A 25,748-nucleotide genomic window follows, 5' to 3' on the forward strand; every position below is an offset into this window, starting at 1 on the left:
ATTGTATAAACTACGCGTAACGTACTGACCCCCGCGAGAACCCATCCCGACCCTGTATCTTTCCGTCCCCGATTATCTCCTCCTCGCGCACTCTCCCGCGAAATTGTACGGACGAAAGTGCCCGAGACCCCTCCATTTGTACAAGTCCCCTTTTCCCCTTTTACCCCCTTTCGATTTCGGTTGCCACAATAAGTGGCTGGCGCCCAACAAAATTGTATTTCGCGACACCCCGTGTATAGAGTGAACCCCCGAAAGGGTCACAGTATAAATAAATAAAAAATTAAATGTAAAATAAACTGAAATGATATTTATTGATGCCGCCGCCCCGCGGCCATCTTCCGCGGTTTTGGCGGCGCCTGATGCTAGCAGCCGTTCCTCTCTCTGTAACGTAAAATTGTACATGTTAATATAGCTCACCCATTTTAGAATTAATTTTTTTTATTACTTCAGACGGAAATATGTTAATTATTTTTTCGATTATATCTGTGAAACTCACTTCGCTGCGGCTTCACATCCGCCTCAGTTTTTATCGGTTCTTCTTGTTTTTGCTGCTGCGGCGGTTTTTGCAGCAAAAGAAATTCCCGGTCCCTCTCCTGCTGCCGCGTCTGCATGTGCTGCAGCTGTTGCTGAAAGAAAAAGGAGCTATATAACATGCATGTTTTCGAATCATGCAGTATATTAATTTTTTACTGAAGTTGGAATTATACTTACGTTCATTTGTTTCATCCGCTATGTCGTCCATATTTCTGTGAGAAAAAAAAGAAGTTTCATGAATTAAAAGAAAATAATCCGTTCGCATTTGTGGATGAAGTTCTGAAAAGTAATCACCCCCTATTTCTTTAAAATTCAGTATTCTTACGTCTTTTATACGCTGATTACGAATATCGTAGAGAATGCTATCGAACTCTGTTTACGAGCTGTTAACGGTTACATCGAAGCTTTGAATATATGATATTGAATTAATATCATAGTGAAATTTGGCAACTTGATTTTCATGGTAAATAAAAAAATTAAATTTGCTTACGTTTATCTCAGTGAATACAACTGCTTCTCAGAAACGGAAGCAGTACTGCCGCAAAATAGCAAATCCTAATATCCTGAAGTAATTGAATAAACGGATCTACGTTTATCTTGTCGCGTCGCCACCACAAGAATTTGCAAATAATAATGTTGTTTAAAGAATTTCTTATTTTTTCGCGTAAGCGCTGCCGGCCGCTTTACGATGCCCGAATACTCGCCAATTTTTCGCTATGATATTCGTAATCAGTGTATCAACAAAGGTAAGAATACTGTGTTTTAAAAAATAAAAAAAATAGGGGGTGAGTGGTTTTCCGAACTACACCCAATCAAACCACCAACCATTAAGGATGAAATTAATATATTATACATGTTATGCCGGGGAACAGCTCGCGGACCATGTTCGCCGGCAATATGGACACTTTGGCGAACAGCGAGCAGGTTGCAGCGAACTGGTCAGCGAACAGCGAACACTGTTCGCTAAGGAGGCGGTACATCAAAGGGTCTGTTTGTGAACTCGAAACACAATAGCCTTTCAATTGTACAACCGTTTGCGTTCCGTTTGCGAGCTGTTCACGAACTATGTCTGAGCTTAGGTGTGAATTCTGTTCGCGAACTGTTCGCAAACAGCTCGCAAACAGCTCGAGAACTGTTCGCGAACATTTCTACCCAGTGTAGACCCGGCATTAGAGTTGGAGGCACACACAGAATAAAATAAATGCAAATGTAAATGTAAAACTAAACTTATTTATATTCATAATCTTAAAGGTAATACAACTGTTATGGAAAGATGTTGATACATGGATGTGTGGGTGCGTGCGCAAGCGAGGGGCAAGCAATATGGCGAGTGTGGTAGGTTGTGATTAGAACAGAATGAAAGCACATGTACAACATTATACAATTGATAATAAATTTACGTTTTATAATTAAATAAACTACAACATGGTGACAGCGGTAAAACAAATGAATATTAGTAAATATAAAGTAAGACTGATAATAGGAGTGAATTGATAACACAGGATTATAAAGGTATAACCTAAATGATGGCGTCTCATGGAAACAATGAGTTGGAACCATTTCGCTTGGAAGGAAATGCGGCGGCAAATTGGAAAAGGTTTAAGAGGCAATTTGACAATTATATTACAGCATTTTATGATTCAGTAGCGGAAAAGCGAAAGATAGCGATTTTACTCCATGCGGGTGGTGAGGAAATTAATGAAATATATGCATCATTTGCATTGGAATCGCCAGAGTTGCAAGTTGTAATTAGACATTTTGACGAGTATTTTCTGCCACAGACAAATGTCACATATGAGAGGTTTGTGTTTCTCAATAGAAAACAACAGCAGGAAGAGTCACATGAACAGTTTATGGTGGCATTAAAGAATTTAAGCAAAACGTGTCAGTTTGGTGCGTTAAAGGAGGAACTAATTAAAGACATATTTGTTAGCGGCATTTCAGATAAGGGTCTACAGGAAAAACTACTCCGAACAGAAATGTTGGACATCAAAAAAGTTATGGAAATTTGTCGTACCCGTGCGGTGGTAGCGGAACATGTGAAAACAATGCATATTAAAGAAGAGGCAATGGAAATGACAGTTGATACTGTTAAAAAGAGGGCACCGGGCAAGAAAATTACTTGCAGATACTGTGGATATACTCATGAATGGGGACGATGCCCAGCTTATGGTAAAGTTTGTAGTCATTGTCAAAAAAGGAATCATTTTGCGAAAGTGTGCAGCAAAAATAAAAAAGAGGTTAACTGTATGGAAACAGCAGAAGGTGAGGATGAGATAGAAATCTTAGAAGTTAAAATAGGGTCGATTAATGATAAAGAGACAACAGACTGGTATAAAGTGATATTACATATTAATGGAAGGCCCATAGCACACAAAGTAGACTCGGGGGCAGCCTGCAATATCATGAGTCTTCAGCAATATTTGAGCTTGGGATTCACCAAAGAACAATTAGAACAGACGAAGGTGGTAGTTAAATCCTTTACCAAGGATATCGTTGAAATTATGGGCAAATGTTCGTTAAGATGTCAATTCAAAGACGTTAAGAGCAACTTCAATTTCTTTATAACGAAAGAACACTATGAGAATATCCTAGGGTTAGAGGCATCGGAGCGGTTAGGACTAATTAAAAGAGTGGATATCTTAGAAAAAAATAACTTTGTACCAAAGAAGTATAATGACCTGTTTGATGGATCAGTGGGCCTGGTACAACAGTGTTGCAAGATAAGATTGGATAAGAGCATTAAGCCGGTGGTTGCTCCGGCTCGTAGGATACCGTATACCCTGTTATCGTCGGTAAAAGAGGAACTAGATCGAATGGAAGCGAAGGGTATAATTAAAAAGATAACAGAGCCTACGGAATGGGTCAGTCAGATGGTTGTGGTAATGAAAAAAGACAAAACACTTAGAATATGCTTAGATTCGAGGCCATTGAATAGGGCTATTAAGCGGGAACACTATATGTTTCCAAAGTTTGAGGAAATTGTAGCAAGGCTAAAAAATGCAAAAGTTTTTTGTAAATTGGATGCGCAGTCGGGATTTTGGATGGTTCCATTAGACGAAGAAAGCTCGAAATTGTGTACATTTCAGACTCACTGGGGCAGATACTCGTTTAACAGACTTCCGTTTGGGTTGAAGAGCGCACCTGAAATCTGTCACAGAATTATTGCGCAAACAGTGGAAGGTATTCGAAACGTAGCATCCTATCAGGATGATTTGCTAATATGGGCTGAATCAGAGGAAGAGCTAAAAGAAATCTTGATGGAAGTATTGGAAACTGCTAGACGGAAAGGAATTAAATTTAATCCAGGAAAATGTATATTTAATGCTAGTAAGGTGGAGTTTTTGGGTCACAATATCAGTCCAACGGGAATATCAGTAGCGAATGAAGAAATAAAAGCGGTGGAAGGGCTGAAGAAACCTACTGATAAGAAATCGCTCCAGCGAATACTGGGTTTGTTTAATTACATGGCGAAATTTATTCCAAACTACAGTGAGCTCACAGCATCACTGAGGGAGCTCCTAAAGGATGATGTTATATTTATATGGCTCCCAATTCATGATGAGGTATTCAATAAACTTAAAAAAATAATAACCAGTGAACCGGTACTGGGACTCTATGATGAGGAAAAAGAAATTAAAATAAGTGTGGATGCGAGCTCTACGGCGGTGGAGGCTGTATTATTACAAGAAAGAAAACCGGTAGCCTATGCATCTAGGGCTTTAACGGAAGTACAGACAAGATATTCACAAATTGAGAAAGAATTATTAGCGGTCTGTTTTGGTATGGAAAAATTTAAACTATATATCTTTGGAAAGAAGCAGGTGCAAGTTGAAACGGATCATAAACCGTTACTAGGCCTGATAAAAAAGCCCCTTCACGTTGTACCGACAAGACTACAAAGAATGCTGTTGAGATTGCAACCATATTGTTTTAATTTAAGCTATACACCGGGAAAACAGATGCACATAGCTGATACCCTCTCTAGGGATGTTATACATGAGGAGCATAATAATGAGATGAATGACTTAGAAGAGGAAATAGAATTACAGATTGCTTTATTGATCAATGAGTTACCAATGAATAAGGAAGACTGGAAGTTATTTTATGAGGAGTCGAGAAAGGATAGGACGATACAATACTTAAAGACTTATATAAAAGAGGGATGGCCAAAATATTACAAGGATATAGTGGAGGAATGTAAACCCTTTGCGGAATTTAAAGATGAAATGAATGAAAGCAGAGAGGTGGTTTTTCGAGGAAACAGGGTGTTGGTACCGCGAAGTTTAAAAGGAAGAATGTTGAAGATATTACATACGGGGCACCCAGGTATAAGCAGAATGATTAGCAAGGCTGACTTGGGCATGTTTTGGATTGGCATCAATCAGGATATAAGAAGGTTTGTACAATCCTGTGAAACCTGTCTGAAGTACAGGCCCAGCAATGTCAGGTCAGAATTGAAGAGTAAGGAGATTCCGTTACTACCGTGGATGGAGGTGGCGTGTGATGTTTTTGAACTCAGAAGCAAGAATTATTTGGTACTGGTTGATGCACTGAGCAATTTTATTGAGGTGATTACATTATCAAGTTTAACCAGTGAAGCGGTTATAGCTGCTATTAAGTCAGTTTTTGCAAGGTATGGAATTCCACAGATTCTCTACACTGATGGAGCATTATATTTTGACTCCGAAAAGTTTAAGAAATTTACTAGAGAATGGACCTTCAAACATGTTAAGTCGAGTCCGCATTATCCACGATCAAATGGTCTAGCGGAGAGCGCAGTCAAGTCAACAAAGATGCTGTTTAAGAAGGCATTGGATGCAGGAGAAGATATCTTTCTGGCATTGCTAAATTTTAGGAATACACCAAGAGGTAAGGTGCACTCACCAGCGTCTAATCTGATGTCACGAAATCTCAGAACAAATATCCCGTGCACATTTGAGTACCTGAAACCAAGGATAACATGTGTCCAAGACAGACAGATCCTCATTCAGTTGAGAGAGCAATCAAAGGTGTACTATGATCGACAGGCAAGAAAAAGGCATGAGCTAACAGCAGGGAGAGAAGTGATGTTCAAGAAGCTACCGCAGGCAGAATGGATCCCAGGGACGATTGTTGAGAAAGCGGGTACACCGCGCTCATATATAGTCAAGGAAGAGAATGGAAAGAAATTTGTCAGAAATGAGTTTCATTTGATGCCGAGAGGAGTAAGAGAAGAAGGACAACAGGATAAAATGGAAGAAATAAAGGAGGAGGCCAGTCAAATAGAAATGTCGGGACAAAAAGAAATAGTACAAAGGCCAAAGAGGGAGATACGCTTGTGTTCGCGTTTTACGGGTTTTGTATGTTTAGCTCGAGCAGTTAGATTTAAATTTGGCGCTGCGCGAGGGTCTGCGGTTGGACGATGTCACGCAACCCTGCGCAGGCGCGGGCGGCGGGTCGGTGGTGGCGGTATGGCCCGGGGTTGGGCCAGTCATTGAGACTGTGTTCGGTACTCTGTGCAGGTCAAACGTCTTGATTTTACTGATTTTCGATTTGTGTCACTGTTTTGATTTTTAATCTAACTTTAAACGTGTGGCGAGTTGCGATCGTGCGTGTGGCTTGTGTTTTGAAGCACTACGTGCTGTCGATTGTGTTCTGCACGGCCCGGCGATCTTGCGAGAGAGCTCAGACGGCCAACTGTGTGCAGTGATTGGTACGGCACAGTGCGGCGATCGGCTGGATCTGCTCACCTGGCTAGCCGTGCAGAGAGTGACGCGTGTTACGGTCACTCGGTCCCCGATTGCGGGACCCCTTCCTGTGATCAGGAGGTATTTGCGAAGACCACGGCGATCTGCGGCGACTGCGGCGAGGCGTTTTTTCAATTAAGATTTAGGGTAAGAGAGATCTCACTGCGTGCGTTATTTTTAAGTCTTGAATGATCATTCAACTGCGTTTTCGTTTTATATCTCTAGTTTTCGTAGTTTCTACCTGTCAATATTAGCTGTTTTTCTTCAATTTCAGGTTTTGATTTAATATAATTTTCTTTGTTGGGACCAGGCTTTTTCCCCACTTTCGACTGGGGTTTTTACAGCCGGTACCCGTAGAGTAGAGTCATTTGCTTTCACTTTAATAAACTCATTTTTTTGTTCTTTTGTTTCTCCCTTTAATTCTTGTGTACAGTTTATTTATAACCGGTGACACCAATTCCACCTCATATCCTACCCTCTCGATTTTCCTGTTATTCGGAACATTTTTTGGTGCTCCGGGTGAGGAATGAGGTGATTGGGTAGAACCGAAGTTACTTAATTTGTTTGTTTTCTGGATTTGAATATAGTGTGTAAAACTAGAGATTGATTTTGTTTTGTGTATTAAGAATCAGGGTTGTAGCGTTGCATGAGCATTTCTTTGTTCGTGCATTATCGTTTAGAGGGGCGAGCAGAGCGATAGTGTAATATAAGCACAGACTTTTGGTCGCGTCGCCACGAGCTCAAGTGGGTCTACGGCGTCGTGTTTCCTCCAACTTTAACGTCCGGTCGGTTAAGAAGCTGGATACCTTTATTTGAAATTGTAATACCAGGGTGCTTTGCTGTTTAATTATAAATTAGCGATACGAATTTTATATTGCCATAGTTCTTTTATTTCTTTTTAAATTTGTTTATTGAATTTAGTTTGTCGTAACTCATTCTCATTAGGTTTACAGTTTTGGTTTACGTTTCAATTGAGTAAATACTTTCGAGTTTAAATTCGTTTGGTTGGAATTATCATGGCACCTACACTTTTGAAAAGGCTCACTACGGTGCAATATGCGCGATTAGCCGAAATCGAGTTAACGAGTTCGCGATTAAGGGATAAGGATCGCAATACATTTAATCGCAATATTATTATTTCTCGAATTGAGTCTCTCCAGGAAATCTGGAGGGAAGCGCGGGGCGCGCATGCCGAGATTTCCATGCGTGAGGATGCTGAAGGTGACGCTTATCTAACAGATAATATGATTGAACGGTTGCAAACTGCATACGAGGATACGCTTGACTTTCTTTTAACGGTTCAAGCAGAGCTTGAGGCTGCGGAACCGCCTACTTTACCGACCGGGCCACCGATCGCCAGCTCCTCCCTAACGCTCGAGCATCGCGCGGCTAAATTACCAAAATTAGATTTACCAACGTTTTCCGGTCAATATGAGGATTGGGAAAACTTTTGTGATTTATTCACCACGCTCGTACACAATGCCCCTGGTTTAGCTGATGCGACCAAGCTACAGTACTTGAAAACTTGTTTGAAGGGTGCCGCGGCGGATTTAGTTAAGGACGTAACAACCATGAATGCGAATTATGCGACGACGTGGCAAGCTTTAAAGGCGCGTTTCCACAATCCACGATTAATTGTTTACAAGCATTTACGGGCCCTTATGGATATGCCATTTTTAAAAAAAGAATCTGCGACAGAGCTGCGTTCCTTTGCTGATGAGGCTCAGCGCATAGTTCGCGCTTTATCGAATTTACAGATGCCGGTAGATCATTGGGATGTGTGGTTAGTTTATATTTTAGCGGCGCGTTTGGATTCCGATTCCCAAAAGGCGTGGGAGACGGATTTGAGTGTGCTGGATCGTCGCATGGTTTTGGATAACGTCTCGGATTTAGGGAATGTAAGTCCGCTAGATCGATTTCCGAAATTCGTGGATCTATCTGAGTTTTTGGAAAAGCGTGTTCAGGCCCTTAGTATGATTGCTTTGAACGCTAGTAAAACTGAGAAAAAGCCTTCTGCTTTACCCAGACCGGTACCTGGCTCTCGAAGGGTACTTCATACTGCTTCTTCCCAGCATGGGGTGGATGGCAGATCGAAGTGTCCCATGTGTCATGGAGTGCATTTGCTTTCCAAATGTTTCAAATTTCTGGCCAAGAGTCCCTTTGAACGCCGTAGAGAAGTCCGTCGGCTCCAGCTTTGTTTTAACTGTCTCGGTCGACATAGAGTTTCTGAGTGCTTGTCGTCGTTTCGTTGCCTGCAGTGTAGGGAAAAACACCATACGTTGCTTCATTCTGTGCAGGTTAGTGGGTTTCATTCGAAAGAGAAGGGTTCGGTTGAGGCACAAAGGTCTCGCGAAGACAAGGCTTCGACGTCATCGGGCGTTAATATACACACCGCTCGTGTTGTGTCGCGTAAATATATGGTACTGTTAGCGACGGCTCAACTAATGTTGGTGGGACCGCATGGGGTGCAGACTCGTGTGCGGGCCTTGTTAGACCAAGGTTCCCAAAGTTCTTTTGTCTCTGAATCGGTCGCTAATTTGTTGGGTTTGCAGAAGCGTCGCGTCGATGTTCCATTGATGGGCCTCGGGGCGAAGTCGGCTGGCACCGCCCATCAGGCTACGAGTTTTAAAATAATATCGCTAATTGATCCGTTGTTTCAAGTGGAAACGAATGCTCTTATTTTGTCAAAGCTCACGTCGCAGCTTCCAGCTCGATGCCCCATGGAGTTAGATCTCGGTATGTTTGCGGGATTATCTTTAGCCGATCCGCAATTTCATATTACAGGGTCCGTCGATGTTATTCTAGGCGCGGATGTTTACGGGCAGCTATTGCGTTCGGGCCTGCGGAGTTTTCCTCCTTCGTCCCTAGTTGCGCAGGAGACAGTCCTCGGTTGGATTGTCTCCGGACCTGTGCTTACGGTCGGTTCACGGCGGGCGGTCGACCGTGGGACAGCTCCGTTACACGCATTGCATTGTGCAAGGGAGGAAGACATAGACGAGTCGTTGCAGCGTTTTTGGACCCTTGAAGAATTGCCAACGGTCACCGCGTCGCTTAGACCTCTAGATGAAGCGTGCGAAAAATTATTTAGAGATTCACATGTTCGTAATTCTGACGGTCGGTTCATTGTACGTCTTCCTTTAAAATCAGAGCCGCCAGCGGTTGGTCCGGAAACCAGACGTATGGCCTTGGGTTCACTTATGCATATGTATCGTCGGTTTGCTCGCGATCCTAGGATAGCTTCGGCTTATCGCGAATTTATGGCGGTTTATGAAAAATTGGGGCATATGGAGCGTGTTCCTGCGTCTGAACTCGATAATCCGCGTGCTTGGTATTTGCCTCATCATGCAGTCGTGCAATCGACGCCGTCGAACTGGAAGATTCGTGTAGTATTCGATGCGTCGCGGAAAACTCGCGAAGGTCAATGTTTGAACGATTTTCTTTTGGCAGGGCCGGCTCTGCAGCGCGATTTGTCGTTAATCCTGTTAAATTGGCGCCGGTATCGTTTTGTATTCACGGCGGACGTGGTTAAGATGTTTCGGCAAATTCGCGTTTCGCGTGGGGATCAAGATTTTCAAAGAATAGTGTGGGCTCCTAGCTCGTCGGAGACGCCGGTGGAATATCGTTTAACAACCGTGACTTATGGGACGGCGTGTGCTCCCTATCTCGCGATACGCACACTGCTGCAATTAGCGGAGGAGGAGAGATCGCATTTTCCTCTTGGGGCCCGGTGCCTGGAATCAAATACGTACGTGGACGACACCTTTGCGGGAGCGGACGAACTTGCAGTCGCGGTGAATATCCGACAGGAACTCATTGCCCTCTTACGGTCGGCAGGAGTTGAATTAGATAAATGGGCAGCAAATCATCCTGATCTTCTGCCTTTTAACATGCGGCAATCTGGGTCGGATGATTCGAAGTCGATCAGTTTCGATGAGTCCGTCAAAACGCTTGGAGTTCAGTGGAATCCCGGTCAGGACGAATTTCGATTCACCACTTTAGATTTTAAAAGTTTGTCTGGAGCGGTGACCAAGAGGTCTGTTCTTTCAAGCATCGCTCGTTTGTTTGATCCATTAGGCTGGTTGGCTCCGATCACGATAGCTGCTAAAATTCTGATGCAGGATCTTTGGATCTTGAAGTGCGAATGGGATTCTGCTTTGCCAGTGGAAGTGCGAGACAGGTGGCTCGATTATTGTAATTCTCTTTCCGCGTTACCCACTTTATCAATTGGCCGGTGGCTAGGAGCCTCATGTAATTCGGAGGTGCAAATTCATGGATTTTCTGACGCCTCATCTCGTGCTTACGCAGCGGCGGTTTACATTCGGTTTAATGAGGGAGATGGTCGTTTTCGCACTTCTCTTTTGTCTGCGAAAAGTAGGGTTGCTCCTGTGAAGACTGTGAGTATTCCCAACCTTGAATTGTGTGGAGCTGTGTTGCTTGTCAAGCTGCTTCGTCATGTTCGAAAGCTTGACTTCTTGCGGAATTTACTTGTGTTTGCTTGGTCAGACAGCCAAATTGTATTGACGTGGCTTCGAAATCATCCCTGCCACTGGAAAACCTTTGTGGCGAATCGGGTGTCTTTCATTCAGACAGAGTTGCCGAGTGCTAAATGGGCGCATGTGCCCACTGAAGAGAATCCCGCGGACTTGGCTACGCGCGGTAGCAAGCCCGTTGACTTGATGCATGCGAACCTGTGGTGGCATGGGCCTGATTGGCTTGCGATGCCCGAGGAGCACTGGCCTAAAGCGCCGCTAGCTCCGCGGGTCTCGCATGTTAATGTGACTCCGAGTGATCCGGAAATTTTTCTTAGATTCTCTTCCTTGACTCGGTTAACTCGTGTCGTAGCTTATTGTTTACGCCCATTGGTTGGCTTGCGACGGCGTAAGGGTAATTTTTCAAAATTGCCGGAATTCTTGACCGCGTCGGAACTGTCTGAAGCACGGATTGTATTAATTAAGTTAGCACAAGCGCATGCTTTTGATTCTGAGATTAAGCTATTGCAGATGGGTAAGAGTTTACCAAAGCGTAACCCTTTACTCAGTTTGAATCCGTTTCTGGACAAGACGGACGGTGTTCTGCGCGTCGGGGGTCGTTTAGCAAATTCAATTCTGTCTCGCGAACGTAAGCATCCGCCTATTTTACCGCGTCGTTCGCCGCTTAGTCGTCTATTTGTTCGGTACGCGCATCATTCTTGTCTTCATGGCGGTCTTACGCTTACTTTAAATACGGTTATGCAACACGTGTGGATCCTCGGAAGGAATCGCGTAATTAAGACTGAAATTCGTCAATGTGTTACTTGCCAGCGGGTTAAGCCACGTTTGGCATGGCAAATGATGGGCAATCTTCCTGCCACGCGAGTAACTCCGGCTCGGCCGTTTTCATTCACCGGATTAGATTATGCGGGTCCTTTTCAGGTTCGTACGGCTAAGGGCCGCGGGTATAAATGTTACAAGGGGTATATTGCGCTTTTTGTTTGTTTTACGACACGGGCTATTCATCTTGAGGCTGTGAGTGACCTCACGACACGGACTTTTCTTGCCGCGTATCGGCGTTTTGCAGGGCGTCGGGGAGTTTGCCGAAAGTTATACAGTGATAACGCTACCACGTTTCAAGCCGCGGATAAAGAGTTACGGGCTATGTTTACGGCGGCTTCGGATTTTTATAAGAGTGTCGCTGCCACTCTCGCGAACGACGGAACGTCCTGGACGTTCATCCCTCCGAATTCTCCCCACTACGGAGGGTTATGGGAGGCTGGAGTCAGGTCAGTCAAACATCATTTGAAACGGGCAATCGGTGATCGGCCTTTAACTTTTGAAGAGTTTTCGACGGTTTTAGTAGAAATAGAAGCTTGCCTTAATTCGCGGCCTCTTTGTCCGTTGAGCGCGGATATTGAGGATCTGCAGGCTTTGACTCCTGCGCATTTCCTTGGAGTTGCTTCCGGATTGGTTCCTGATGAACCACCCCCCGATGTGTCAGAGAACCGTCTCGAACGCTTTCAGTTGCTTCAGTCGATTCAGAATAATTTTTGGAAACGATGGTCTGAGGAGTATCTTCAATATTTACAGGAGCGTGCAAAGTGGCGGGGGCCAACTGATAATTTCGCGGTTGGTCAGCTGGTTCTTGTACGTGACGATCGATATCCACCTTCGAAATGGCCCCTGGGGCGCATAACCGAAGTACATCTCGGACCAGATGGGTTGGTGAGAGTGGTCACGGTTCGAACGGCTACTTCCATTTTAAAACGACATGTTGCTAGGCTTTGTCCGTTGTGGTTAGATAAGAATTCACCCAAGGTTGTTACGGAACGTACACCCACTTAAATGCGAGTTAGGGATTCGTCCGGCGGACGAAGGCGGGCGGAATGTTCGCGTTTCACGGGTTTTGTAGGTTTAGCTCGAGCAGTTAGATTTAAATTTGGCGCTGCGCGAGGGTCTGCGGTTGGACGATGTCACGCAACCCTGCGCAGGCGCGGGCGGCGGGTCGGTGGTGGCGGTATGGCCCGGGGTTGGGCCAGTCATTGAGACTGTGTTCGGTACTCTGTGCAGGTCAAACGTCTTGATTTTACTGATTTTCGATTTGTGTCACTGTTTTGATTTTTAATCTAACTTTAAACGTGTGGCGAGTTGCGATCGTGCGTGTGGCTTGTGTTTTGAAGCACTACGTGCTGTCGATTGTGTTCTGCACGGCCCGGCGATCTTGCGAGAGAGCTCAGACGGCCAACTGTGTGCAGTGATTGGTACGGCACAGTGCGGCGATCGGCTGGATCTGCTCACCTGGCTAGCCGTGCAGAGAGTGACGCGTGTTACGGTCACTCGGTCCCCGATTGCGGGACCCCTTCCTGTGATCAGGAGGTATTTGCGAAGACCACGGCGATCTGCGGCGACTGCGGCGAGGCGTTTTTTCAATTAAGATTTAGGGTAAGAGAGATCTCACTGCGTGCGTTATTTTTAAGTCTTGAATGATCATTCAACTGCGTTTTCGTTTTATATCTCTAGTTTTCGTAGTTTCTACCTGTCAATATTAGCTGTTTTTCTTCAATTTCAGGTTTTGATTTAATATAATTTTCTTTGTTGGGACCAGGCTTTTTCCCCACTTTCGACTGGGGTTTTTTACAGCCGGTACCCGTAGAGTAGAGTCATTTGCTTTCACTTTAATAAACTCATTTTTTTGTTCTTTTGTTTCTCCCTTTAATTCTTGTGTACAGTTTATTTATAACCGGTGACACCAATTCCACCTCATATCCTACCCTCTCGATTTTCCTGTTATTCGGAACAGCTTGCCAGTTCGGTATCGAGAGGACAATTAAGTTGTAGAACGAGGCTCAGTGAAATTATGGTTAAAATTCAAGTTTAAGTTAGAGTAAGTCTAGGGTTAGGTTCAATTCAAAAGTTTTAAACGTAGATTAGGTTAAGTTCAAATGTTGAATTTCTAAGTATAAGTTTATTCTCAGATTATTTGTGTTATAAAAAGGGGAGGTGTTATGGAAAGATGTTGATACATGGATGTGTGGGTGCGTGCGCAAGCGAGGGGCAAGCAAGATGGCGAGTGTGGTAGGTTGTGATTAGAACAGAATGAAAGCACATGTACAACATTATACAATTGATAATAAATTTACGTTTTATAATTAAATAAACTACAACAACAACTATAACCATGCTAGATATAAAGCAACGTAACAACAGAATTAAGATCGGAGATGACGTAACATCATCGGTAATACTTGTAGATGGCGCTCGAATTGAATCGCACCAACAATACATATAACACATATTATATAAAATGAAATATTGCTTGTTATTTGGTACTTACGTCTGAACAGCAGCTCGTTCGGATTGAAAATGAACAAAATCTGTGTCTTCTAAAGGAAGAGAGTTTGTGGGGCATACACAAATATTTTCGCTGTTACGTCGTATAGATGTACAAATATCGTCTAGTTCCTACATTATTTGAAGTTTGCCGACTGCTTCGAACGTAAAAAAGGACAGAGAGTGAAAAAGAGGACGGAGTGAAAACAATCGACTGTATGCCTGTAGAACAACACTAATGCAACGATGAAACTTTTTTATTCATAATTTTTTTGCTTTAAAAGTTGTATCAACAGATTTGTGATATTTTTCTAATGAAAATAAGACCAAACAGGAAGTAAATCGGATTAGTTTTGTTATTAATCAGTTTAAATTGATGAGGTCAATCATTACTAGCCAATGAAAGTAAAATTAAACCGATTTATATCGTGTTGGTACTCATTTTAATCGGAATAACCTGAACAATCCATTGGTACTATTTTTTGCAAGATAAGATAAAAATTAGTGTAAATGTAATGTTCTTTACTGGATGGTGATTTGTTTTACTCGCGGCATCTCTTTGGAATGCATCTATCTCGTTTTTTCGCGTAATACGTATTCTCTTTCCTTTTTTATGACGGATCCGAAACTCTGCTGGGTTCCAGGAAATTGGCAGTAGGGCAATGTCACGCAATTTTATCGGCTAGCGTAGGGGAAAGGAAGGACCGGTTGCACACACCGCCGTTTTCTTTATTCTTTACACGAGCCAAGTCAGTAGATGTAGGTGTTTAAAGCAATAATATATTACGGCTGCATGCCGTGTAAGCAAAGGTGGGGCACGACCAATCATACGTAAATTTTTTCCGACGGCCAACTTACGAACGGCGTACAGCAGTCAGTTTCAATTAATACCTTGGAACGTTATTTTCCATGGAATATTTTTTTTGCAATATATTCTGTTGGAAGGTAACAATTATTCCTTCTTTTTTTTTGTAATAATTTATAAATAAAGAAGAGGGTCCAATTTTGCTTTGAGTAACTCATTTTATTTGAAAAGAAATGGACCAAGTCTGCTTGAAGCGACTTATTCATAAAAGAAGTCTGCTTTAAGCGACTGATTGTTAAAACAAGTCTGCTATAAGCGACTGATTGATAAAACAAGTCTGCTTTACACGACTGATTGATAGAACAAGTCTGCTTTAGGCGACTGATTGATAAAACAAGTCTGCTTTAAGCGACTGATTGACAAAATAAAAAAAAAAACTGAAACCAGCTAGATCTGATATATGAAAGTATGGGTAGACGTACAAAAAGTGCATACCGTATGAGACAGAGTCGTGCAAATGAATCAGATGATGCCAAACAATTACGTCTTTCTAAAAAACGTAAAAGAACCGCAGAGGCACGGCGTCAAGAAAGTATTGATGAACGTCGTTCCAGATTGTCTGCAAAGCGGAAATATGCTCGTTCGAAAGTATCGCGCGAAACGGTAGATGAAAAAAAAACGTCGGCTAAGCAGAATTTCTCATCGTTTAAAGAACGAATCTGCCGAGCAACGTTCACGTCGCGTCGTATCGGATTAATCCGCTGGCGTTTAGCGAACGACTCTGCCGAGGAACGATCACGCCGTTTCCGATTAATCCGCAGACGTTTAGCGGACGAATCTGCCGACGAACGGTCACGTCGTATCGGATTAATCTGCAGGCGTTTAGCGAACGAATCGGCTGAGGAACGCTCACGTCGTATCGGATTAATCCGCAGGCGTTTAACGAACGAATCTACTGAGGAACGTTTGCAACGTCTAATGGTTATGAGAAATCGTACGCGGGAAGTACTACTAAGTGAACGTACTAGCGAAAAACCGAAGAAAAAAAACTTCTCCTTCAGGTAGACAACTTTAAATCGACTATTAATATTTTTGCTGATGTACCATGTGCAGTATGTTACAAGACTTTATATCCGCAGCAACGTTACGCTTTGCACACGCAGCCTTTGTCTGGTCTAATTCCTGCAAATCTAATACAATCGGAGAAGATAACAACATGTTCTCGTTGCCTACATAATCTTAAAAAACAGAAAGTTCCATCTCAGGCATTCTGGAATAAAATGGAACTAATGTCTGTACCTCAGGAGATAGCAGATTTATCGGAAATCGAAATACAAATGTTGTGCAGAATAGTACCGTTTCTTAAAATCATGAATCAGGATTGTTGCAAAGGTCAGGTAGTCCTATTTGCCCGCGATGTGTTCGAAGTAGCCGAGCAACTTCCACTTGGATTAAACCAAACCGGTATAATGATTGTAGTGGAAAGCCTCGAAAATTTGGAGCGACAACGACAATTTAAAATAGACGTTGGCAAACTTCGAGTAGGTTTACAATGGCTATTACAAAATAATGCTTTATACAAAGATGTGCGACCATGTTTTTCTAATATTACCTATAACATTTTGGAAATAGCTAATGTCGTTGAAGAGCCTTGTATTGTAACAAACGAAATGGAAGTTGCACAAAGAAATACTGAATCGAACAGTAGGTTTATGAATGTTGGACAGAATGTAGCTATTTTACGAGGCTCGTGCCATCAAGCTAGCGATTGCTTCAGTATCGAATCTCGCGGTAAGCAATGTACTGGCATAGCTGCAGTTGCTTGTGTTGCGTTTGATTTACTCGATCATAGTACGTGGTGTACTAGTGATGTCGATTATGTAGTTTTAGTAGGAGATAAATATTACCGTGATTGCATTGAAGCGCGAAGTAATTCTGACCCCACAGAAGTCAATGTAGACTATTTAGCCGTTACCGAATTATTGCCACACATATCATTTAATAACAACAGAGTCGATATTAACATTGGCTATGAAATGGCTGGAAATGGTTATATTGATATTGATAACGGCGATGAAGGATTTTCAAATTTAAAGAACGCTTTGATTACGTTTTTCCAACAGTATACGTACGGAATTTTTACTGCCAATTTTACATCAGTAGCAGTATCATGCGGTAACCAGTCGGAGACTACCTACATTGGTTGTTTGATTCCCATGCGAGAGGTCCAAAAGGATATAAAGCATCGTCACGGGGCGTCTCATGCTGTATGAAATGTACTAACATTGATGATTTACACATCATCTTGCGTCGTAATTTATATGCTAAAGGAGACAATAGCAATGTGCTAAATATCTATTCACTAACTCCTCTAACAATAACACTCGAAAGGAATAGATCTCCTGAAGTAGAAAGGATACAACAACCATCTGTTGCGACCGCTCGTAGAGAATCCGGCGCAACACAAATTATTTTCGCCACAAGCATGTTACGTTCGATTGACGAAGATGTTCCCAACATCGATAGTATCGTCTCTGTCAGTAATAATAATAATAACGCAGAAAATGACCTGATAAACCTGGCGAATATACACAGAAAAACAGTGCCTCCTTTGAACCTAGAAAGGGAGTGAATGATGGAAGAATTGTGTTGGTTCTTCCTGTTTTCGGATGGTAAAAATGGATTCGGAGAGCATCGACACATCTCAATTACACCACTGGATTACTTCCAAGCGCGTATTCTGAGCAATGACAAACGATTCCAACGAACAGATTATTTGTTCTTCGCATTATCTGTTGTTGAATACTACCGCGCAAAAGCTAGCTTTTTAGTATCATATAGAATGCGCCAAGGGGAACATACTTCACAGGGATTAGTAGATAATATGTACCTTACGATGAGAAATATAAGAGGATCGGCATCATACCGGAAACGCTGCTGTTTGGAATTGCTACGTTCTCTTGCAATGATCTAAACTGGCCAGATATGTTGAAAGTATTACTACTATCCGATGCTCGCCCCATTACCGAATTTGAAAACCTAACTTTTGCAGATTGACTAAAGTTGGTTCAGAGATACCCTGTAGTTAATGCAAGACAATTTACGTTACGTGTAAACGCATTAATGCAGTATTTAAAAAACTCCGATTGCTTAGGTGGCGTTGTTATCGATTTTTGGCATAGAATCGAATTTCAGAATAGGGGAAGTCCACATTTGCACATGCTTCTTTGGTGTGCAAACGTTCCTGATTTCCTTGCCAACGAAGGCCGCAACGTTATTGAGAAAATTGTTGTTACGCAGTGCACATGCCGACGGAAGATTCTATGTTCCGTTTCATTCCTCCAACTCCCACATCATGACCAAGAACCTTTTTGAAACCCAAACATGACGTACCAATCATGAAGGTCTTCATTCTCACAGCACAACTGAGACTATCCCTGCGGTGCATGGGTCGACAAATCGAAGTTTGCCTCAGTTGCGATCACCATGCCCTAGCATCAGGTGATCGCCGGTCTACACTCACCGTCCACCAAGGACAACAAACTCAAACGACCCCCATGTGCACCGCAGATGTGAGGTACTTGGGCTCTTCAAAACGGGCTGTCATCTCGCGACTCGGTTCGCTAAGCCGTATTGTCAATCGGTGCCTATCTCGACCTTCGAGGAACGCCGATTGACGCCTCATGGTCAACTCATCCACGGCCGACACACCCCTCGAGGCTCTCTTCATTTGACAGCCTTGTCAACGCCAGTCAGTCTTGTTTAAAATTCCTCGTAAACCACCACGGTTCACTCGACGACCTTCGTCTAAAGGAATTCTCGCGAACATCAATTCGCTCACAAGCAATTGTCTGGAATTCGCGCTGGACGCCTGTTCCACCACTTTTAAGCACTTACCCCAGTAAGTGCATCAGCAGCTTCTTGTCCAGCACCCACACCAGTGAGGCTCACTTCCAATATCCATCATGGACATCAATTTGATTTCCCATCATTATAACCAATCGTGGGGACCCTCGTGTTCGCTGACAAACTGCAATTTCAAGCGAGACATGACAATAAACGACGTGAGCGAAATCGCAGCTGGAGCCGCGCCAATTAGAAGCGAGCACAGGCGCGAAATTAGCTCCAATATCGCGAAATCAGCTCCAATCGTCGCGAATGCACTTTTACCGATCGTCACTCTTGGAGGTCCGCGCTGGAAAACGTATAGGCCTCCGAAAATAGGCAGGAGAAGTCCAGACAACCCTGTCGACGCTTGGCGTTCGTAGTGAGCAGACGTGTTAGCTTGTTTACTATTTTCGATATCGTTCTCGACATTGTGTCCACGTGCCCGTGCGCACTTTACCTCGTTCTTACTTCATCGTTTATTATCTCGCTGTTATAATTAATTCCTTTTTTGAGTAGGAAAATCATTCGCGACAGTGAGTGTGCCTTCGGGCAAAAACTCGGATTTATTTAAGGGCAGCCGAAAACGGCCTATGGCCGTTAGGACTCGTTCCTCGTCCGATCAATCCACCTCCGTGGTGCCTCGCTCGATTTCCAAGACTTCTTACATCAGGAAACAGGGTCCTTCCCTGAAACAAACTACCTTGGCCGCGGTGGACGCACCACTTGGTAAAGTACTAGCCCCAGACTCCGGGGATTGTACGGGTCAGACCTGCAGCACGGTGAGTAATCTTCTCTCGATTTCACCCATCAGCAACCGCGTGCTAGTCAAGGCTCTGGATTTAGCCGTTTTTTCTCCTTGTGGCTCCACGGAGACTGAAAACTCCTCCGATGCAGCGGAATCTCCGCGTGAGAAATCCGCAAAAATTATTAAACTGCTCAACGTTTCTGCCGAACAACAAGTCCAAGGCCAAAGTTTTTCTATTCCGCGTGTCCCCTGTGACAACAATAACTCCACAACTGTCCTTGATGTTTGTGTACCTAGTGCCTCTGCCTCGTCACCTACACCGACAGTAGGCTCGGTAAACTTACACACTAACATTGGCGGAAACCCAAACACCGAGCTCGAGGTCCCGAAAAAAATGATCGCGACTCCTAATATTCCCACCTCAAATCGTTTCGACCTCCTGACGCGAGCCTTTGCTACAGAAGCGGGGGACGCCTGCGCCCCCCCTCCTTCCAGAACAGTCAAAACAACGACTAAAGTTCACGATGGTGTGAATGCACCCAAACCTAGAATTATCGGAGACAAACAAATCGCGGGAAGAATGTCCGTTAAGACCCCGCCAATTTACATAACAAAGTACTCGTGTTCGGCGCATGTATTCGAAAAGCAGCTCTCCGATTTGTGCGGCAAGACTTTCAAATTAAAACTCCTGAAGGAAGGAATAAGAGTACAGTTCGATAACACCGAATCTCATTCGAAGCTCCTTAATTTCTTACGTGCTAATAATCACTCTTTTTTCACGTTCACCCCAAGTAATGAAAAAATACTCAGCCTGGCACTGAGAGGCCTGCCACCGACTCCTGCCGAGGAGGTAATCAGTGAGTTAAAGAGAGCCGGGTTAAATCCGATAAACTGTGTGGGCATTGGCAAATCTACGAACAAGCCGGTTTTCAGGGTCAATTTTCCCGCTGGAACAAATATAAACGCCGTTAACAAGATTAATTACCTCTTTAGCATACGTGTCTATTGGGATAAGTACTTCTCTAACAAAAACTACACGCAATGTTTCCGCTGTCAGGCTTTCGGGCACTCCGCTACAAACTGCAATGTGGCGCCCCGCCGCGTAAAATGCGCCGGCGACCACCACACGTCTCAATGCACTAAATCATTGGAGGCACCTCCATCCTGCGTAAATTGCAAGGGTTCCCATACAGCCAACTTCTCGAAGTGTCCGGCCTTGTTGTCCTACCTTAACATCCGCGAATCTAAACCCAAGCTACGCGAAAATGTGCGTCTTGGCCCTCCGCTTGTGCCGCCAAGAGCTCCCCAGACTATTCTGTCTCCCAAACGTGGAGTGTCGTTTGCGGACGTGGTTAGGGGCGTAGGCGCGCGCGGCGAGGAGCGTGGTGTACGGTCGGCACCAGCGTCCTCGATCGGCGACAGTACCGGAAATCTGCAAGAGTTAATGGCAGAGTTTAAAAAACTAAACTCTCTTGTAAATATAAACCTGATGTTGTCTACGGTTCGTCACTTGAACAACAGACTGGCAGCCTGCTCCACAAACGGTGAGAAATTTCAGGTATTTGTCGAGGTCCTGAGCAGCTTGGACTAAGGATGGCTTCCCTTCCTAAAATCCTCTTATGGAACATCCGATCTTTTAAGCAAAACCGAAATGAATTGTTACTCCTTGTCGCCAGAGAGCAGGCAGAAATCGTTCTCCTCACCGAGACTTTGCTGTCGCCTACAGATGACGTTGGTATCCCCGACTTCGAGATCGTTAGGCACGACAGGGACTCCAGAGGGGGTGGTGTCGCAATCCTAGTTCACCGCGCGTTGTTGCATAAAACTATCACCCATAAACTCGCTATTCCAGTCGAGCATTGCTTCATCAAACTCAAATCACCTGCGGTCTACATCGGAGTAGTGTACGTCCCGCCCAGGATCAAATTGACATCCACCATCCTGGACATGATAACCAATATGGGCTCCCCGTTCGTGATTGGAGGTGACTTTAACGCCAAGCACCCACTGTGGAATAACCACCTGACAAATCCCAGTGGCAAAACGCTCCATAAACATTTCTCAAATACCTCATATGACATCATACATCCAAAAGACTTCACCTGCTTCACACCCAGGTGCCGCGCTTCCACGCTTGATATATTCCTGTCCTCGGTCAACACTTCCTTCAACTGTACCGCCCTCGAGCTGGGTCCTTCTGACCATGTACCTGTCACTCTCTCGCCTATCTCGTCCCAAACCGGCGTTGGACTTGATCGCTCTATTGATTGGGTTTTGTACAAACAAGGAACGAATAACTTCTCCCTGAAGACCGAATTCCTGTCCAGCTGTGACGTTGATGAAACTATTAAGGGCATCACTGCCCTTATGCATTCCTCTGTTCGTTCAGCTACCTCTAAAATAAACACCGTTTCCACCCGTCATGGGTTTCTTATAAATGACAGCTATCTGACCGCCCTTATCCGAAGAAAGCGTAAAATTAGAAAAGTAGCCCAACGCCATGGCATACCGCACTACCGCGACGTCATCAAAGACCTCTCCGCTAGTATTAGGAGACATATCTCCTACCTAAGAAATAAAAACTGGGTAGACAGGCTTGGTGCTTTTCGTAAAACTGATCCGACATTTTGGCGGACATATTCGGCGTTGTCCAAAAAATACGACTGTCATAAACTGCCGGTGCTCAACGACAGGGGCACTGACGTCTGCTCCGCAGAGGACAAATCTGAGTTGCTAGCTGAACAGTTTGAGTCTGTCTTTAGGGAGGCGTACTCCCTCAAGTCGTCACATCAGGCTGAAATTGATAATTTCATTTCCGTATTTAACAAAGCTACTTTTTCCTATTCCGATGCATTATGCCATAACTTATCTCCATAAGTTCTATACATAAGATCATCCTGAGACTTGGTAATCAAAAGGCGCCGGGGGACGACCGTATAAGTACACCAATGCTAAAGCACATGTCCAATAAACTGCTCTGCCAAATTTTCCACATTTTCCGTTACTGCCTGCGCACCTCCTATTTTCCAGAACCGTGGAAGCTAGCTCGGGTATCCGCCATCCACAAACCCGGCAAACCAAAAAACCTGGCATCCAGCTACAGACCGATAAGCCTTCTTCCTATACTAGGTAAAGTCTTCGAATCTGTCATTTACGACTATATTGGCAAATTTTTAACGGACAACGACATACTCATACAGCAGCAATTCGGTTTTCGACGTGAGCATTCCACGCTGCATCAAATCACACGCATTGCCCAATACATCGTACACGGGTTCAATACTAAGGGAGTAACAGCAATGGCCCTTCTGGACCTGCAAAAGGCCTTTGACTCAGTCTGGCACGACGCCTTGATTTTTAAGCTGCATGCTATTGGGTTTAGGCACGAATTTTTAAAACTAATAAAATCGTACTTATCTTGCCGATTCTTCTATGTCCGTGCCGATGGGGCTTCATCTAGCGCTCGACCGGTGTTAGCGGGTGTACCACAGGGTTCCATCCTCGGCCCTGTCTTGTTTAACTTATTCATTAATGACATACCTACACTCATTTCTTGCATGCTTGCCTTGTTCGCGGACGACACTGCGCTCCTCACCACGTCACGTCGGCCTTGGGTAGCCTGCGATCGTTTGCAGAGATACCTAAACCTGGTCCTCGACTTTTTTGAGCGTTGGAAATTAGCTATCAACGCCAGTAAAACTGAAGCTATCTTCTTTACGCGACAGAGCAATTCTCCCACAGTAAACCTCATTGTAAATGGACACGCAATCCAATGGTCAAAGACTGTCACGTATCTTGGGGTCGTTCTTGACTCCAGACTAACTTGGGCTGCAGCCGTTGACGACCGCATTGCAAAAATGCACAAGGTTTTTTCCGCCCTTAGACCGCATCTATTTCACGGCTCAATCTTATACGAGAGTATTCGCTTAACCATGTACTGCGTGTGTATCCGACCGGTCCTCACATATGGCTTGCTGACCTACTGGGATTGCCTCTCGTCTGCGCACCGGCGGAGAGTCCAGACGGCACAAAACAAGGTCCTAAAGACAATCTTGAACCTACCACGTAGATTCCCGACTACCGAGTTGCATCAACGCGCTAAGATACCGCCCGTGAAGGCCTTTGTTGAAAAACTTATCACCAATTTCAAGTGTAACGATCATGAAAATCCGCTTGTTCGCCGGTTGGCCCATGTAAACATTCACACGATTCCTTATCGCATCAAATACAAATTTGTACTTCACTCCAAGTTTGATCAAAGCCTGGTCTGACCCCGATTTCTCTCTATCCTGGGAGTGGGATCGCACACGAGTGCCCACCGCGGCTTTGGTTTTTCTTTTCTGCATGAACTATCTGACCTGATCTTCTCTTATGCGCATTAGTGCACAAACTTCCCAGCCTCACCCTGCTGGATGGCCCCTCCTTTTGCTTTCCTTAAAAAACAGCCCGCGTTGTTGACGGTTTTTTGAAAATTTTCCGTCAAGAAAACCTCATTCTACTCTAAAATAGAGTCCCTTACTCGAAGAAGTTAACGGCATATTATTATCATGCTTGCCGGTAAGCTGGCTCCAGCTAGCAGGCACGGCCCACCGGGGGGAGGCGCGCTCACGGTATACTCATAGGGTGCTTCCAGCTTGTGCTACCAAATGAGCCTCGACACGCCCCTCCACAAGTCATCGTAAAAAAAAAAAAAAAAAAAAAAAAGGCAGGAGAAGTCCAGACAACTTGAAGTTTTCCATGCACGTAATCTTCGTCGCGAGCAAGAGCTTTAAAATATCCCTGAATCAAGTTACTCTTTCCACCGTCTTAACAGATCGTGGAAACGCTCTCGTTTCGCGGTGACGATTGAACATTCGGACGAAGCCTTACAACCTTGGTCGACTTAACAGACCATCGGAAGGTCTGACCGTGAACGCGAGCTCAGAACAGTTGTATCTTGTCCATTGGAAGCAGAAAATGAAGATATGAGGGACATAGTTCAAAAGGGCCAAATTCATAAACATTCTGCTACATGTTACAAAGATCGAAATAATCGTTGTTGTCGTTTTGGATTCCCCAGACCGATAAGTGAAAGAACGATGTGCTTAGGTCCAGATGACACACTTGCGAACAATGGACGTTTCTGCGTACTTAAGAGAACAGGAAATGAAATTATGGTGAATAATTACAACCCAACGCTTTTAAAGCTTTGGAAATGTTACTGCTGTCGCATATTCTATTGCTAAATACGCAAGTAAATACGAGCCGCAGGACACAGGAAATATTATTAAAGAAGCCATTTTACGAGCGAAACGCCGGAGCGGTACCGTCCGGGATCAACTATTTTCGGTATCTATGGCAATTGTCTCAACGAGTGGTTAGTGCCCCCGAATGTGCTTATCGGTTAAGTCATCTGCCTCTGAAAATGAACTCGCGAAAAGCTGTATTTATAAATAGCTGTCGGCCTGAGCAGAGATATAGAATTTTGCGATTCGAAGAATATGAAACATCATTTTTCAATAACATATTCGATGTCTCTTTTCAGTTTTTAATTTTGCGCCGCCTCCGAAAAGGCTGAAATGTATTTAGTATACGATTTAACGAGTAGATAGGTTTTATTAATAGCTGTTGGGTATTTGTATAAATGAAGTAGAAATTATTTCATACTTTTTAGTGCATTTCGAAGTCGGTTGTATTTTTTGTTAAAAATTATTTTATTTCATACTTTTTAGTGGAATGAGCAGTATTTCTAGGATGCCGTAAGGTGGTTTACCGTTCTTATTGGTTAATTGCAATAACGATAGTTTTCAACGCTAACAAGTTCCATACATTTTTGCAAGCGGGATCATCGCGGAAATATCTCTTATTAAATGCGAAAGGTTTCATCGCGATCGGTATGTACATGCCTTGCAGAGTATACATATGTATATAGAAACAGTAAAGAAAAATCAGAGACTACATGCTGACTCATACACTAGTAGACACGTAAAAAAAAGTCGTTAGGAATAAAAAAATGCAAAATATTTTTTTTACGAGACCAATGGGGTTTATACTCTACAAGACGCAAAAGGTTTCGTTCCGATTCGTCCATCCGTCTCGGAGTAATCAGCGATCGTACGCCGCACTTACATCAAATAGTACGTTTTTTTGCAATAAAAAGCGTTCGGAATAAAAAAATATAAAATGTTTTTTTAACGGGACCAATCGGGAGACATACTCTACCAGATGCAAAAGGTTTCGTTCCGATTGGTGAACATACATAAAAA

The 25,748-nt window shown here is 43.8% G+C and overlaps 2 protein-coding genes across 2 annotated transcripts in view; both read left to right on the top strand.

Annotated features, from left to right (window-relative positions):
* The window catches only part of LOC123988121, a 63,857-nt gene that overhangs the window by 23,542 nt on the left and 14,567 nt on the right, over nt 1-25,748 (top strand). The gene's annotated exons all lie outside the window — the stretch shown is intronic.
* Nucleotides 2,061-6,014, top strand: LOC123988152 (uncharacterized protein K02A2.6-like). Its single transcript, XM_046287190.1, has one exon. It carries the CDS (start codon nt 2,061-2,063, stop codon nt 6,012-6,014), a length of 3,954 nt encoding a protein of 1,317 aa, XP_046143146.1.

This window comes from Osmia bicornis, chromosome 9 (assembly GCF_907164935.1).
Source record: "Osmia bicornis bicornis chromosome 9, iOsmBic2.1, whole genome shotgun sequence".
NCBI classification, from domain to species: domain Eukaryota; kingdom Metazoa; phylum Arthropoda; class Insecta; order Hymenoptera; family Megachilidae; genus Osmia; species Osmia bicornis.